The sequence below is a fragment of the Sceloporus undulatus genome, chromosome 6 (assembly GCF_019175285.1).
Source record: "Sceloporus undulatus isolate JIND9_A2432 ecotype Alabama chromosome 6, SceUnd_v1.1, whole genome shotgun sequence".
Taxonomy (NCBI): domain Eukaryota; kingdom Metazoa; phylum Chordata; class Lepidosauria; order Squamata; family Phrynosomatidae; genus Sceloporus; species Sceloporus undulatus.
In genome coordinates, this window is record NC_056527.1 from 24,852,399 (window position 1) to 24,870,647 (window position 18,249).

Sequence of the window (18,249 nt, forward strand, 5' to 3'; positions counted from 1 at the left end):
TAAAATTTCCAGATTTCCTAACACTGAGCCAGGGCAGTTAAAGCGGTCTCAAACTGGGTTATTTCTGCAGTGTGTTTTGGACCATGGTCTCTAGTATAAAGGGGGAAATGTACTGTATTTTCTGGCATATAAGACTACTTTTTAACCCAGGAAAATCTTCTCAAAAGTCAGGGGTCGTCTTATACCCCGGGTGTCATCTTATAGGGCAGGTGCTGAAATTTCTGAGCTGGACTGGAGAATCTGCAGTCGCCGCATATGTAACTGAAGAGCAGAGCAAGCTGCAGGTGTCTGGCACACCCGGGGTATGGAAAAAAGAGCTGTTTGCAATACCGCTCTGATAGTCTTGGAGACAGGGAGGGCTGACCAATCCAAGCAAGCTTTGTATACAACAAGTTTTCCTGCTAAGTAACCGGAATGTCATAAGCATTTGAATTAAAATTACCATATTGAAATCAAATCTGATGTTTTTTTAATTTTTATTTGGTTGGCATTGGAAGAGGGGTAGTCTTATACGGCGAGTACATCCCAAACTCTATTTTAACTGGAAAAGTTGGGGGTCGTCTTATACGCCCAATCATCTTATATGCCGGAAAATACGGTATTTAAAATATTTAATGCCTGTGCAGCTTCTTCCCACTTAAGAGTATTCCTCTATACACAATGCAAGGGAAACTGATTATCTGTTACTTTCTACTAATCTTTTTTCCATTAAAATGTAACTTAGCTCTCTGGGGGAAAACAACCAACCAACCCACACATTATTTTGATTTTTTAAAGAAGTAGATTGAAGGTACTAGGAATTACTAATATAGTGGTTTGGACTAGATGAAATAATTATAACATATTTAAAAAGGATATGCTTTATCTCTGTGTACTCATACAATCCCTTTTCTTTCATTTCACTGCAAGCAGATAAACAAGCGAAGTCAGTTAAAAATAGCTTCCCAACACATTCTATGAATAGCTACAGTTAATGCTTCAGAGTGAACTTTAAACCATAAAGCTTCATATCCTGGCTTATTTGGAAGCCATTACATGTTAGTTACACTCAGGCCCAAAACAGATGGCCCAGAAGTAGCGACCAAGGGTCGCAATCGGGCTAGGACCGCGGCAACCGCATGGCCCACTCCTTAAGCGAGCTGTCGCTATGGTCCCTAGCCAACACCATCCGGTTATCAGATGTAATCCACTCCTTTCTGACCCAGCCACATCTTCAACGCAGCCAGAAGCTGCCTTGTTTGGCCCACATGTTTCAGGCCTCAGTGTGGATGTACTGGGAAGCTTTCATTAACTGATGGATGGCTGCTGGCTTCTTTGTTCCTGCAAAGGGAGGAATTAAGTAGTGTAGGAATAAATGGCCATGTGGCTGTATAGAAGTCAATGGAATTTAACTCTTCAAATGTTTACATACTCAAACAATTTCAGGGTATTTATACAGAATGTTCTACAAACAGAAGTATTTATAGGAAACTAGAAATTAAACAGAATAAATTTAAATAGATTTGAATAATTTATGACAGTAAAATCCTTATAAACTGTCAGTATGGTATTTAAAGTTAAAAGTCCACAGTAGAAAGAAATGAGTAAATTATTGAGATGTTATTTCTTTCAAGAGGGGTGACAACTACAGTCTGCATAATTAAATCATAATTAGGTTCACAGTCTTATGATCTCAGTTGGTAGTATTTATTCTATCTTGTGGTAACAAATTCCATATCTTATACTGTGTGAGGAAATACTTCCTTTTCTCCCACCATTTAAATTCAAGGCAGAATCAAAGATTCAACAATGGGAATGCTTTCCTGGTCAATAAATGCTACCTCAGACCTATGTATACACAGATTCCCTCTGTGCACATCTGCTTACATAGAACCATCTTATTGCTCAGTCTTTCTGTTTGGAGAGATCTGCTGGAGGATTTTATTCATCCTTTCTTTTAACTACTGTAAATAAATTTGTATTGCCTGCTAATACCACCTTAATGATCAAATAAAAAAGCACTTCGATTCGAAACAAGAAGATATACTGAAGTAAGTTTAAAGACATTTTATAAAAGGGATACAAAGTAAAGAGAAAATTATTATTGAGGAAGTTAAAAATATGAAATGGAATGGGGAAGTGAATGTTGATAGAGATGGACTGAATGTTTAGTTAGTTTGAAGAGGGAAGTGCAGAAGGTCTGTGTAGGGTTTAGTTAATGGAATATAAGAAGGGGTAGGTATGAAGGTAATGAAAATATAGAATGTATAGGATGTGTTAGAAGTTAGAAGAACAGATGAAGATGGAAAGGAGAGTAGAAGTGTGAGTTTCAGAGGTAATGGGAGGGAATTAAGCTAAGGATGGGATAAGAAGGTGGTAAGAAGACAGATTAGAGTGAAAGAAATAAGATAGAAATAAGGTTTATGAATGTGTAATGGATTATGTTGGTCTGTATTGATAGATTTGTTTTGTTTTGTTTTCACCATTTATTGTTTATTTGTTGGTTGGTTGGTATGAGGGATTGTTGGATTGATTGAATTAATAAAATTTAAAAAGAAAATAAACCACTGGTAACAATATAGACTTGGAGAAGTCCACTGCTTATATTCCTCTCTTGCAAAAATTCATCCCTACTTTCTCCTTTCTGTTCTTAACCTAGCTACCAGTCTTTAAGAGGCCCTCCCCTATTATGGTATTATTGCTAAACTTGGTCAGAACTGTCTGATGAAGGGCTCTGTCAAAGTCTTTAAAACTTCCAAGTAAACATCACTGCTGAATTAGTCCTATTCACATGCCTGCTGACACTCTCAAAGAACTCTAAAAGTTGAGACAGGACTTAAATTTGTAGATGCCATGCTGGTTCTTTTTCAGCAAGACCTGTCATTCAACATGTTTGATAATTTTATCTTTAATAAAGCTTTCCATAAAATAGAAATACATCATAAGCTAATAGTTTGTAATTTCTAAGATGCCCATAGAAACTTGTAGAAAATTGGCATTACATTGGTCATCTTCCAATCCTTTGATACAGAAGTAGCTCTTAGGGATATCTTACATTATTTTGTTTTGACAGCCTCGTTTTCAACTTTAAGTTCCTTAAGAAATCTCAAGATGGACACGACCTGAACCTGGTCCTGAGCATCTCTTGTCACACTATTGATTTAATTCCCCAAATTTGCTTCCTGACAATGTCAGTCCAGCAACAGTTATCTGCCCTATATTTTATGTAGTGGAGACAATGAGGTTAATTTACCTCCTACGTAGTCTCTTGTTCTCATTTACTACTCCCTTTAATTCCCTTGTCATCCAGCCACTTCCCTTGTCAATTTCCTGCTTCTGACCTATTTAAATAAATGTAATTTTTAATATTAAGGTTATTAATATACCACTCAGAATCCTTTTTTCTGCATCTCCTGCCCAACTGCATTTATTTTGTGTAACAGGCTGTTCCTTTATGGATAACATTAGTACAAAAACATTACTAAAGATTCTGTATGGCGTGGTGTGGGAGGAAGTCAATGGTGGAGGGTAATACCATGAATTACTGCACCAGGTGATGCCAACCCTAGTGATACCACAGGAAAATACATGACTCATTACAAAAACCAATAATGCTAGGAAAGGTAGAAAGAGGAGGAAAGAAAGGAAAACCCTACGCCAGATAAGTAGACTCAATCAAGGAGGTCACAGGCTTGAACATGCCATACCCAAGCAGAGGTTGAGAACCAGGGGGCTTGGAGGTGAGGTTGACTCGAATGTAGTTAACAACATAATTAAAAATATAAAACTTAACATGGGGGGAAATAGACAAAAGGGAAACAATGGTAAACTATATTGTATTTGTTGAAGATATACACCGATTTCTAAAAAGGGTGGTGGTAGTCTGGGTCATCTCTGACAGGTCATCTTGAAATTGATAGCATGAAAGATTCTAGAACAGATATGTCAACATCAGAATTGTGATTATTTTAAAAAGTACACTGGGATTACCAAGCACCAGCATGGGTTTCTCACTTCCATTCAGGTTACTGCACAAGAGGCAGCCAGCCTTTAAAAAAAATAATACAGCCCATCCCCCCCTCAAAAAAAGATTTAAAAGGAACTGATATAAATCAATTATACTGTATAAGACATAGAAAAATATTACACAGGTTATTTAATTAAGTAGTCAATAGGGTCACCATAAGTCAAAAGTTATTTGAAGGCACAAAACAGCAACAATAACAACAGAAAGTGAATCAAGCTGTTTACTTTCTGACAAGAGAAAAATATCTACTCATCTTACATTGGCCATTATACCTTCCCCACTGCCTCTGCCAGCAGCAGGAGTATTTAATATTGGTATCTGCCAGAACAGTTTTGAGTTACAGTGATCCTAGATTTAGTTAAAAGCCCCTTGAGGCCATGTAACCAAATAAAGGCCAAATATGGGGAGAATTCCAAAGTAGACAGCAAAATTTTGAAGTATTTTTCAAGAACCATTCATGTCAGGCTAATTTTATCTCTTTGGGTTTTTTAGCTGAGTTACCAGCTTGCTAGATCAGGGCACACTCTGGATGTAGTATATCTTTATTTCAACACAGCCTTTGATAAGGATACCAATGATACTCTTTGCAGACAAACTGGTAAAATGTTGGACTGGATGATGTTACTATTAAGCAGAATTGTAGCTTGTTGATAAGGCTAACCCTAAAGAACATTCAGAGAGAAATGACAAGTGTGATGTTGTAGGGTTCTGTGCTGGCTTGGTGCTCTTTAGCATCTTTATAAAATGACATCAAGGATTAGAAGGGATGCTAGCAAATGTACAGAGAACACCAAATTGGGATAGGTAGCTAATATCTCAGAAGGTATTAAAATCAGGATTTATGATTATCACAACAAATCAGAGAAGTAGGTCAAAAGTTTTAAAAAATGAATTTCCATAACAAATGTAAGCAGCAAAACTTGGATGCACAAATATGTTCACAATCATCACTGAAAAATTTGCTTCAGTGTCTCAAGATAGACTTCCATTTGTGGCTTGAATGCATGTTTTGAGTGAGTGCATGTGCGAGGACATTTTCCTCTCCAGAAAGAAGATCTCAACAGATTATATGACCTTTTGAAGTACTGTCCATCTTTCTAGTTTCCATGGCACCTAACTCAATTGGAGGAGACTTTCTAGTCAGCATGACCACAGAATCAGAATCAAATTCAAACCCAGAGGTCCCAGACATTGAAGAAAATGGATGGCCTGGCTTGTAATGGCAACAATGGAAATAGAAGGAGTACATTTTCCTTTCATACCGGACGTAGTATTCTGAGATCAGTTCTTCCACTGGTGACAGTGGTTCCGGGCACTGTTCTTGCCACTATAAGAACGAGACTTTTTTAACATGATGTACAAGAGACAGCATTTGAAACGCAGGCATGACGACACTACAGAGTCATGTAAAAATACTGAGATGTAGTGGAACCATCACCAGTGCAGGTGAAACATGCCCATTGGTAGAAAAACAAGCTTGCCAGCTAACCATATGTTGCAGTAGGTAAACTTTGATGGTCCATAATAAATGGCAGGTGTAATTGATGTACAGCGCTGTGTAAACTTACAGCGCTTTATAAATAAAGGTTAATAATAATAATAATAATAAACTAAGGGCAGGGAAAACCCCTGACCTAGATAGCACAGGTTTGTTGGTAATGGAGATTATGCCAAAGCCACCGAATAGGTGAGTGGCGCAGAATATAAGGAATCTCACTACTGTGAGCGGCTGTTGAAAGATACCAAGCACGAAGGTCTGGTATACAGACACTGTCTAATCCGAAAGGTGGATTGAATCCAACGTGAAGGGCAAAGGGCTGACAACAATGTAAGGCTGCACAGGCTGGGACGTTGATATCCAGGAAAGCCCTCAAACTTGAGGCATGTCATTCAAAGAATCTTGAAAGTAGGAAATGGGCAGTGGCCTGATAAAGCCTCTCAAAGACATGATTTGGAGATTATGGCAGTGACAGACACAGCCTAGAATGCTAAGTAGTCTAGGGCTAAATGTTCTCTTTACAGAATATGAAAAAGACAACCTGTGGTCAACAATGAGATGGTTGGGAAGTGCATTCATAGAGAGAGAGCCTAATGACATCGAACTGGAGAAGAGCTCCAGCAATGATTCCTGGAACAACGGTGGACACAATTAAGTCACAACAAATTTCTGACAAGAAAGAGAGAAGATCACAAGATCCAATTGTTGTGACACACAAGACACGCTATATCTGAACGTAATGTTCCAGGCTATCAGCATGAAGCATGCAGATCTTGGTGAAAACGAGAAAGAAAAACAACAGTGACTAGTATGATGCCAATAAGACTAGTGACAGCATTGTAAAAGTGAAGGGATACCACACTGTCAGGATGAAAGAAGTCCCTGTGGGGATGGTATCCCATGACATGATGTCCTGTAGAAGCTGTATCAAGGATATCGAGACGTGAAAAGAATAGCCAGAGCTGATAGTCAAACAGTATAGCAGGAGTGACCTGGTGTCAGTCAACCATGAATGGGCCCTGGGAACAAAAATGTTCAGAGCAGTGGAGCTGGAATAGACTTTAAGAGCCACAAAGTCCAATTCTAGACAGCTGGTGCAAAACACCAGGCAATATGACAGAAATCATCATAAAGTTATCCCTAATGCTTAAGAGGAACGACTCAAGCTATAGCATTAATCTACTGCAACATGCCAATATAAGCAGAAGGGCTTGGAGACCATATAACAGTGGCTCAAAACCCCTTATCGTATAGGTCCAGGGCGCATAATGAAATATGAAGGACACTGTGACAGGACATAGCAATTAGGCGGAGCGCACAATTCCCTTAGGGGAGAGAAGCCCCAGGAAATTTGCAGAATGCATGGTTAGCCTTGTTAGGGTTGCAGGTGGATGTCTGAAATATCGCCACCTTACTCAATTGACGCCTTGGACCAGAGGTTCAGGAGAAATAGGATGGTATGATATCAGTCGGCCAGGAGAGATGGGACAGGTATGCAAATCTCGAGATCTCCAAGTATCCATGAGGTGGACAGATCTTTAAATGGAGGCTCAAAACTGAGGGATGTTTTGGAAGGGGTATGGGAAATAAACATGTATTTCTCACCATATATAGTGGCCCTTGATAAGAGGCATCAACTGCCTTAGGTGACACTCACATCGGGAAGTGGCAAAACCTTTCCCTATGAATGATGGCCTCTGTGCTTTGGTATCAAAGCCCCCCATGGGGGGAACAAGACGATCACAAATGAGCTAGTACTGGTTCCATAATGGTAGCGTCCCTAGGTATGGAGGGAACGAACCAATTTATGAGATTTGATTGTACAGTCCTGAAGCTATCCATATGGTGAAGGATTATCTGTACCCAGAGTGAATAGATTGTGCTCCCAAATTTTACAGGGGCCAACTCAGAAGTCAGACTTGAAGGTCTGCATTAAGTGACATTTAGCCGTCCAGTCTGAGATGAAGGACGTCGTCATAAATTGTAGTGTGCAAATGGTGATGTCCTCCCTCAGTATGGAAGGAGCACCACGTCCCCCGAATCGGATACAGTGGTACCCCGGGATACGAAATACCCACGTTACGAAATTTCCGGGATACGAAAAAATCCCATAGGAAATAATTGTTCCGGGTTACGAAGGTTTTTTCGGGTTACGAAAAAATTTTTGGTGCTTTTCGGCGCTATTTCACACGAAATCGCGGCTTTTCCCCATTAGCGCCTATGGGTTTTCGGCTTGTGAAGGCTTTTTGGGTTACGAAAGCGGCGGCGGAACGAATTAATTTCGTAACCCGAGGGAGCACTGTATATAGGAATAGCCGTGATGCCATGTCTCAGTACAGAAGGAATATTTACACTGTATAACTGTCCAATGATGCTGGCACCCCTCGATACCAAGGGGGCAACCTGAAATAAGTCTCAATTTTGAATGAAATGGGACTAGAGTATGTCAGGGTGACCATTTTTGGCTCAGAGGCAAAGAAGTGACCACTGGTGGTGGTTTGAGGGACAGTGCACCTCATGGCCCAAAATTGATAGAGCGCTTGCTGATAGTTAACCTCGGTACAGAGGGAACAACAACTATGGCTTTGAACCCAAACCAGCATCATCCACACTGGCTGTTGGGAACAGCTAATCATGGCCACGAAACGAACCCAGTGGCAGCAAGGAGCATGCGACAGTATCAATAATGGCCCTCAGAAACTGAAAAGCCAGCTGCACTCGAATCCTTTTGTGCAGCTTGAAACGGTACCGACATTGGGCTCTTAATATTCGTCTTCTCAAAGGAGAGTCAAGACGAAATACAGCCATACAATGATGGCAATCTGGCTAACACCCTATATCGGTTTGACCCCAAAGAGTCAGAGGCTGACGAGGGTAGAAATCAAGCTGCAAGCCAATCGGTATTAGTCCTGAAAGTCAGGGACCAATGAAGATTGAAGCCTGGCACCCAGCCAATCAGTTTAACTCAGAGAGTTAGGGACCGACGAGGATCGACGTCGGGCTACAAGTCAATCAGTATGACTCCAGAGAGTCAGGCACCAATGAGGATCGAAGTCAGGCTGCGATCCTGCTGGTATGGGACTGATGAGGATCAAAGTCGGGCTGCCAGGCAACAGGTTCGACCCTGAAGAGTCAGGGACCGATGAAGATCCAAGTCGTGCAGCCAGCCAAACAGTTTGACCCCAGAGAGTCAGGGACTGAAGAGGCTTAAAGTTGGGCTCAAAGCCAATCGGTATGACTCCGGAAAGCCATGGACCGATGAGGATCCACATTGGGCTGCCAGCCAAATGGTTTGACTCCGGAGACTCAGGGACCAATGAGGATCGACGTTGGGCTACAAGCCAGTCAGTTTCACTCCAGAGAGTCAGGGATTAATGATGATGACATCCAATTGGTTTGATCCTGGGGAGCCGGGAATCAGCAAGGACTGAAATCAAGGCAGCCAGTAACAACTTCTCTTCAGGAGAATGAAGAGACAAAAGCCAGGTGAATGGCCCTGAGACAGTTTGTCCACAGCAAAAGAGCGTCTCTAGCCATGGTGAGGAAGGAAGGCCGGTGGCCATTCTCTAAGTTTCTCTCAGAGATAAGAGGTGAAAATTGCACCAGTGAAGTGGCACCATTTTAAAAATTTTGCTCAGGAATAATGGGGCTTTGCCAAGTGCGCCAGTAAGAGAGGCATTATTTGAAAACTTTTCCTCAAGAGAAAAGGTGGGGAAAGTTCTGCCAAGCACACCAATTCCCTCAGAAGGGAAAGGGCCTTGCCAATGTGAAGGCGAGGCTGAGGTTAAACAACTTCACCTCAGAATTTAAATTTGTATTTAAGTACATGATTCTTTAAGAAATCGCAGTACAGGCTGTCGTAAAATAGCTTTATTTCGGAATTTAAAATTCACAATTAAGTAAGCGATTCTCTAAGAAATCGCAGGGCAAGTTGTTGTTAAATAACTTTACCTCAGAATTTAAATTCACATTTAAGTATATGATTATCCAGAAAATCATAGCATGTTTTAAAATATGAACAACGATGTTAAAAAATACCACCAAAACGCAGATTGATCCTGTCAAATCAAGTTGTTTGAAGTCTGACAGGAGAACGAATCTCTGAAGAGTTCCTAGATGCTGCTCATGCGGTGGACAAAAGGAACTGAGGGTTTAGGCAGCTGGAGAGTGGGCAGAGCTACCGCCAAAACGCCTCTAGTCTCTCCAAGGAGGTTCCAAAGCTAACTGTGCAGGCACAGAATAACAACCCATCTGTGTGAATTCGCAGATACCAAGAAGAAGAAAAATATATCTCCGAGGCAAATCCCTGAAGAAAAGTGCATGGCTCAGCTATAGCTGTAGCTTCAGCTAAATGAGAAGAAGACAACCAAGGTGTGTTCTTCAAGCCAGTCTCCAGTTCAAATCTCTTAAGAGATCTATCTGGAGTCAATGAACAATGAGACAACTTGTTCCCAGTACTGTCTCTGGCCTTCTCAGCTGGTGTACAGATGGTCTCCACCAACATACTTGCGGCCTTTTTTTAGAGATACTGGCAACCTTTGGGACCAAAGCTGCCTTCTCCATACTTGATTTCGACTTCTTTGAAACTAACGAATGCTGAGGAGCCACTGTGTCTCTCAAAGTGAAAGGTTGCTAATGATGCATAGGCTCTTGTGGTTTCAAGGCCTGCTAATATCAAAGAGCTTCAAGATACCGCTCTTTGTTGCATCTGGCCTCAGTGCAAATGCCACATAATAAGCACATGAGGCAACAATATGGGACTTGCCCAAACACTGAAAGCATCTCAAATGTCCATATCAGCCCCAACTCTTAGCACTGCATTCAATGCACTTCTTAAAACAGAAGTCCCATGCCAACTATCGATCCTCAGATGACATCTTCCAATCCAAGCATGCAAACAATGTTGCTGATGAGGCAGCTGCAGCGGAAGGTAAAAAGGAACTGGTGGTTTTCAGTGGGAGTCAGGTTGGCAGAGATGGGTAGGGCTCTCACCACAAGAGGCACTGCACAGGCACAGGATAAACCCATTTGTGTGAGTCACAATGATCACAAAGAAGAAGAGACATTTAAGAGTTAAGATGGTATCCATCTTCACATATTAGCAGGACTGTAACACATGATGGAACCACCTTGTTTTCTCTTGCTCCAGGGCAATGATTCTCAAATTCTGGCTTTCCAAGTGTTTGAGACTTTGGCTTCCAAAATACCAGATGACTGGCCAAGATGGCTGCAGCTTTGGAGAACTGAAGTTCTGGATGACCAGAATTTAGGAATCACTGCTCCAGGGTGAATGGCTCAAAGTAGAAGAAAGGAGATTCAAGTAAACATAGGAAAAAGATGGTTTGAGATGTTTGATGGTGGAACAGACTATCTCAGAAGGCAATGGATTTTTGTTCATTGAAAATGTTTAAACAAAAGCTGGACTACCATTTTTAAGGGATATTTTACCTGTAGATTTCTGCACTGTGATTTGACTAGATGACAACTGTGATTCTTTCCAAAGCTATACATCTATGATTCTAGGATTATATTTATGCAATATCAATGAGATTGCTTACATGCATTTTTAAAAAAAGTATGTACCTTTAGGCATTGGAAATAATGTGTCCCCTAGCTGTTTACCACTCATAGTAAGCTACTGTTCATCAATGTTCTAAGAAGCATGATACAGTCGGCCCTTCTTATACACTGATTTTTTATATATGGATTCAAACATCCAGAGTTTGTTCCAACTTTGAAAATGTTCCAAAAAAATCTCCATCAAAGCATACCCGACAGATGGCCATCCAGACTCTGTTTAAAGACCTCCACGGAGGGAGATTCCACCACACTCCAAAAGAGTGTGTTCCACTGTCGAACAGCCCTTACTGTCAGGAAGTTCCTCCTAATGTTGAGGTGGAATCTCTTTTCCTTTCGCTTGCATCCATTGTTCCGAGTCTGAGTCCTAGTCTATGGAGCAGCAGAAAATAAGCTTGCTCCCTCCTCAATATGACATCCTTTCAAATATTTAAACAGGGCTATCATATCACCTCTTAACCTTCTCTTCTCCAGGCTAAACATCCCCAGCTCCTCATAGGACATGGTTTACAGACCCTTCACCATTTTAGTTGCCCTCCTTTGTATACACTCCAGTTTCTCCACATCTTTTTTAAACTGTGGTGCCCAAAACAGGACACAATATTCCAGGTGGAGCCAGTGAGTCTTGGACTTGAACCTACTGGGGTCTTTGGGGTGTGGACAGATGGATCAGGCACAATTTGGGCTGAGGAAATTGTCCACCCGTCAAAAACCGCACAATATTCCTTCCCCATGCTGAGCAGTGCAGGGGATGACCTGTTTACTAAGATGCTGCCACCTTACTCACAAACAGGAGCTCCATGGAAAGGCTGAGGTGTGCCCCTGCTTCTGCTGAAGATAGACAATGTGTCCATGTAATCAACAAGAGGAGAGAGTAAAGGAGCCCTATGACTGCATGGCTGGAACTCTCCTGGAGATATCACAGCCAGGAGACATCCAGCCATGCATTTGGGGGGTCCCTCTATCCTCTTCTCTCATTGATCACACAGACACCCATTCTACCCTCAGCAGAAGTATTAGTGCACCACAGCTTTTCCACAGTACTCCTACTGGTGAGAAAGAAGCATCAGCATCTCTGTGGACAGAGGACGTGACAGAGGAGCCATTGTGGTATAGGCCTGGTTGACCCATGTGGATGGTACTGCAGTATCACACTGGGGTCAGCTGCCATCCAGGGCCAGTCTAGAGCATTTATAGCCATGTAGACAAGCCCTGTATGTTTATTTTTCTTTTTTAAAAAAAAAATCCACTATACTAATCAGATTCATGGCAATTCCATCTTTAACATTAATATCTGAAAGCCCTCAAGACTGAGTGGCTAGAAACTGTAGACTGGTATTTTAAAAACTCAAGTTAAACACAAATGTAAAGCAATAGCCTGGTTTACAGGTAAAAACCCTGTCCTTGTTCACCCCCTACCTCCATTCAGACATTCCAGTTCCAGTTACTATCACCTTTGTTTAGTTGCTGTATTTACCTCAACTTTCTTCTTCTAAGCTCACTGCAGTGTCAAGCACTACTTTATCTGATTATCACATCAAATTCGTAACCAAGAGATTAGGCTGAGAGATAGTGAGTGGTCCAATACTACCATAGTTGTAGTTTGTGACAAAACAGTTTATGGCAACATGCAAACCATAGATGTTTTGTGCTTGCCTTTTCAACCAGAATTGTACATCATGGCTTGAAACTGTTTAGATGTCTAGCTGGTTGGGAAGCAGACTCCATAGTTTGTATTAAGAGGAGTGAACTACATAAATAATACTACTGAGGAGGCTTGAATTACAAGGCTTATTCCCAAAGTGCCAAATCTTCGCTCACTGTAACAGATCACCCAGCTCCAATTTTATATTTGGTGCAAAAGCTTCAAACAGATGGAAAGCATGACCTGCAAAAGGATTACAAAAGCCTCCCCTCCCTCGCCTTCTTCCACGTAAGACAATGTATCAAAATCAGCAAAATCAAGCTATTTCCCTTGTTGCTAATGCTGAAAAGAAGCAGGGTTTGCCAAGACTCAACATCAAATAATTAAAAAAAAATCATAACTGGTTAGCCTGTTATGTTTAATATATAAAATTATTTACAACCAACAGTGTAACTGTTTAATATATCAGATTCTGTTATCTGCATGTGTGTAATCAGTATCATTTATACTACTAATTTTGAACTTGCACAATTATTCAAATAATTTGGAATTTTGATTTTGACAAAAATATGACTCATGGAAAACAGCCATTGCCTCATATTCCTGTATTACAGTACAAAAGCCCCCAAAGCAAATTGAGAGAAAGCAGGGGGTGAATGATAGCAATGGTACTAAAACAGCTAACTATACAGTATTTCCTACTGATTTTTAAACTATTTGCAAAAATCTAGTCTTTGCATTTCATGAAAATTGGCAAGCAACAAATTGGGATACATGAGCAGTTGGTGAGAACCAATTTCAAAGTGATAATATAAGGTGAAGCTATATTGAAAGTTGTCTTATTGTCCAAAGCACAAATGCCTACCTGAACCAACAGGAGAGGAACCAACACTGAGACTCTGCAGACTTCCATTCCTAAGTAGTGTTGGAGATTTCTGCAAATTAGAGCTTGTTACACTTCCTGCAGCAGATGCCACAGATGATGTTGGGGAAGCAGAACAAACAGATAGGTGGGAAATATTCTCTTGACTTTTATTTCCTTTGGGCCTACCAGGCCCATGTTTACATTGCTTATTTCCTTTCCGCTTCTTTTCCTTTACAGTCTCTTCTTCTGTCCCAGAGGATTGAACACGTTTGTATCCTGTTGATGTAAGGCTTGAATTACCCAACTCTCCAGGTGAGCTGTCAAAAATATTAGGCTGGGAAGCAACAGTGGAGGTTGAAGGGAGACCAATTAAGGAAGTAAAACAAGTCACACCCTCTTCTTGAACTCCAGTCTCTCCTTTATGTACATCTTTGGTTGACAATGTCTGCTGGGAATGAGTATAGCTGTCATTATGAAGATCTGAGTCTGTAAAACTCAAAAAGTCCTGGGGAGACTGAACTGAACTTCCAGAAGAAGACTTTGTACTGCTGGGAGTTCCCAAAAAACTGCCTGGAGGAAAGGGGGGGGGTTGTTGGTTAAAATACAATTTAAAACATGTTAGCAAAGGTGCAAGATTAATACTCTAAAAGCAATATTTCATTGGCATTCTGAAAATCTTTCTTTCATTCTGTATTAGGTTGGTTCCTGATCTTTTCACCAGAAAAGGGGGTGCCTAGATACCCTAAAACATCAGATACTATCTGATCTTGGTAGCTAAGTAGCCCTGGATAGCACTTGAACAGGAGACTGCCAATTAATACCAGGTGATGTAGGCTATATTTTAGAGACAAGAACTCGTCATCTGTCAACTCATGGCAAACCTATGACTCCATAGGGTTTTCTTAGGCAAAAAATACACAAATTGTTTAGTCAATTCCTCCTTCTGAAATATAGCCAACAGCATTTAGCGTTCATTGGCAGTCTCCCATCCAGGTACTAACCAGAGCTGACCCTACTTAGCATCAGGGATCAGATGAAGATCTCGTGCCTTTAGAGTATTTAGGCCTCTTCCACGTTGCATAAGGCATTACTGTTTTCTTTCTTCCCAAGAAAGTGATAATAAAGAAGATAAATGCTAGAGTGCAATAGGTAGAAAACTCTTCTGTTCCCTGATCTCTTAATGCTATCTCATTGTTTTCAGTAGCTTTGTGAAGAATGAAACCATGGAACTGGATGGACCTATGCCTGACAACAGATCTAAAGCTATGAGGAACAGCCTTCCAAAGAAGTTTGTCAATAAAAGTACCTGTTAACCACAGTACTAGAAAGAAAGTATTCCTAGTTCATTTCCCAAAGATAGATTTGCATCTTGAAGTATAAGAAAATAAGGTCACCATATAGAGGGAAAGGACCAAGAACAACTGTTATTATATTTTCATCATTTTTCTTATTTAACTTCTAATCCTTCTGTATATTCCAGACCTATACTAAATGCTTATTTTAGACAAATGTTGTAGAGCTTTCCATTGGATAAGTACATCATGATTAATTTCAATTTATTTCTGTCAATGGGTCTGACCTAAGCATGAATAACTCTAAATAAAGCAGGGCTGGTCTTACCAGCAGATAGCATGAAGCAGCTACCTCTGGCAGCAGATGCTGGAGAAGAAAAGATACAGTATTAGAGAACAGAGATACTGTAGAATCAGTATGGAAAGCAACAGTCTCAACAGACTGGCACTAAAAGCCAGCATCAGGGCAGAGTGGGGGCATGGCAGGTAGCATCACGTCACATCTTCAGCACAACCTGTAGGCACGCTGAGCTGAAGAAGCGACAAAAAGCTGCCACCATTGCCATAGCTAGGGTGTCCTTTCCGTGTTGCAAAAAGAAGCCAATTTTGCGGCCTTTTTTTGTGCCGTGGAAAGGCCAGATTGGGGGTCTCTTGAGCCCCCAAGTGAGCTACTGGTGGATGGGAGGAAATTCCTTTCCAGCCAACACTAAAATATAGTCCTCTGTCTCTTTTTCGCAAAGGGGAAAAAAAAAGGGGGGGGGGGGGGTATCTGGAAGTAGTAGTGTATTTGTTAGTACTAATCATAACTGGTTTATTTAGATACTGCAACATATTATGTCATGAGAAAACCCAGAAATAGAGGAGACATCAATACATAAGAAAGCAAAGATTTAATGTAGTACATCCTCAGTATGGCTGCTTAGATGTCATGACTCCTGAACAGGCCATTCAGCATACAACACATAGGGTTGCAATAAGAACTGGAAACGGTAACCAATATCAATATGTATCAATATGTAACAACCACTAATTATTACATTTATTACATATATTACATCTATTATGTGAAGGGATATGAACTGTTTGGCCCAAATTAAAAACAAAATAAAATGTTTATTATTGCCGACTTTTCATACACTAAACAAATGCAACAATTCATTTCTTACAGTTCCAGAATTTGTAGCAATAAAAAATGAAAATTTAAAAAGTAAATTCAATTTGTAATTAGTTTAAGAATTAACTGTACATTTAATAATTTTATGTTATTCCAAATTATACATAATACATTTTATGTATTAGCTAAACAATGCTAATACTGTATTTGTTGCATTTTTTTCTAAAAATTGCCATTTTTCTGGGAAAAAATGAAGGAAAACAGTTGCTGCCAAATTTCTGGAGATTTTACATCTCTACCACTAGACATTATTCTGAATATATGCATTCACCATTTTTAAGTTTATGAAAAATATCAGTTTCCTTTCTTTACTGACAACATCAAAACATTCTATCTCAAATTAGCATATAATGCAGCTTGTAATATTCAAATACAGAATATGGTAATGTTTTGTCCCAAGAGCAATGCTATGGACTTTGGGTGTAGTAAGGCCTCTGGCTCCTAGGGACACAGCCTGAACAAAAGACTTGTCCACAAATTTCTTAAGTTTTCAAAAGCTTTACTGGTTATAAACACAAAACATGAAACTGATCTCCTTTTTCTCAATAGTCCTTCTTAAGTACCTTGCTCTTTCTTCTTGGTGGGTTTTATCTTTGTCAAAGGAAAATACTCTCTCCAGATCTGACTTGGCTGAAATCTTACTACACAACTGAAACTAGCTAGAGGGAGACAGTATAAGAACCGGGGATTTCCCACAATCCTTGTCTTTCTTAAAGCTGTAGAACTCTATTTCCCCTCCTAAACTAAGACATAGAAAGTCTAATATAATCTCAACTAAATATATGTCTCAAGAGTATCAAAGATGCTCTGGAGGCATGACAGGTAAGTATATTGTTTGTAATGACTAAAAAATTGATGTACAGCGCTGTGTAAACTTACAGCGCTTTATAAATAAAGGTTAATAATAATAATAATAATAATGTAAAGCTTTTAACCAATGTAACTGCTAGCAAGCATGTAAGTAATATAATATTCTTGAATAATACCTTGTGGAAAATTACAAGCTGCTGACACTGTAGCTCCAGAAGTCCTTCCAGCACCAGGCTTTCTTCCCCTCTGACCTGAATTATGACCCATCAACTTCTTGCCTTTGCTCTCTGAACCTCTGGCCTCTGAAACATCTTTGCTACTTGAAGCATGTGCAGAGACTTCCTGAAAATTTGCATTTGTAAAACGAGCTGTGGTATCTTCAAGTCTCTTCAGTGAGCCAGTCACAGAGTTGTTGGTAGTGCTTGTGTAAGTCTTGGATTGGGAAAGAGGATGTTAAGAGAAGCAGTTAGACCACAAAAATCTAACTGTACTCCAAAAGATAGAACATTATTTCAATTCAGAAACAAAGAAGTGTCATAGTATTTCAAAACTAGGTAAAAAAAGCAAATCTTAATCTAATCTTTATAAGAATTTAAAATTGCCATGGAAAATAATTAAACAGTCTTGGCTTTTTTAGTACTAACTAACAGGAAAATATTTTTTAAAAAAACTAATACATTCAACCAGATACCAGCTGTCAATTTTGTAAGCATCAGATTGCAGCAAGAACACAATGTTCATTTATTGGTATGCCCTTATATTTAATCAAGATATCTCTATTTACTAAATACTAACACTGTTTGTCAATGACTTCTACAAAGACTAGTTATAGCTGTTAAATATCCATACTTTGGAAACATTTAACCAACTAGTTTACCAGATTAGTATTTATTGCCTTAGATCTGCTTATATGAAAAAACACAAAATAGTCTTAATAATTAAAACGAAACAGACATCCTGTTTATAAAAGACATTCTCTGTCTTAAATAAGAAAATATGATAAAATACAGTTAAACACGTTTTACACTAATATTTACTTAGATCCATCAATACATGTGTGATATCTTAACAGCACTGCATTGTGGTATCTAAAACAATGACTCAACTGGAATAGGCGTTTGGTAATATAAGAGAGAAAAAACAGAAGGCAATTTTCAACAATAATCTTAAACATAATGCTTAAGTAGTGAAGATACAGAGACAACTAAATATTCCACGTATGACCTGATAAAATGTAGATCTATGGGTAAGGATCTGAATAGCTTATAAAGACACATAAAATGGTGTCTCTCTCATTCTCACACACACACACGGATGGCTAATTTTCTCTTTCAGCTGTATCCCACTGAGACACATCATACACTCTCCAGAGGGAGTCCCCG

At 39.7% G+C, this 18,249-nt stretch overlaps 1 protein-coding gene across 2 annotated transcripts in view; it reads right to left on the bottom strand.

The window, feature by feature from the left end:
• The window catches only part of MLLT10 (MLLT10 histone lysine methyltransferase DOT1L cofactor), a 120,578-nt gene that overhangs the window by 48,395 nt on the left and 53,934 nt on the right, over window positions 1-18,249 (bottom strand). For both annotated transcript variants that reach the window (XM_042471912.1, XM_042471913.1), the window contains 2 exons: window positions 17,044-17,299; window positions 13,592-14,161 (listed from right to left, as the gene is read on the bottom strand). In XM_042471912.1, the coding sequence (XP_042327846.1) occupies window positions 13,592-14,161; window positions 17,044-17,299 (826 nt within the window). The remainder of the gene's footprint in view (window positions 1-13,591; window positions 14,162-17,043; window positions 17,300-18,249) is intronic.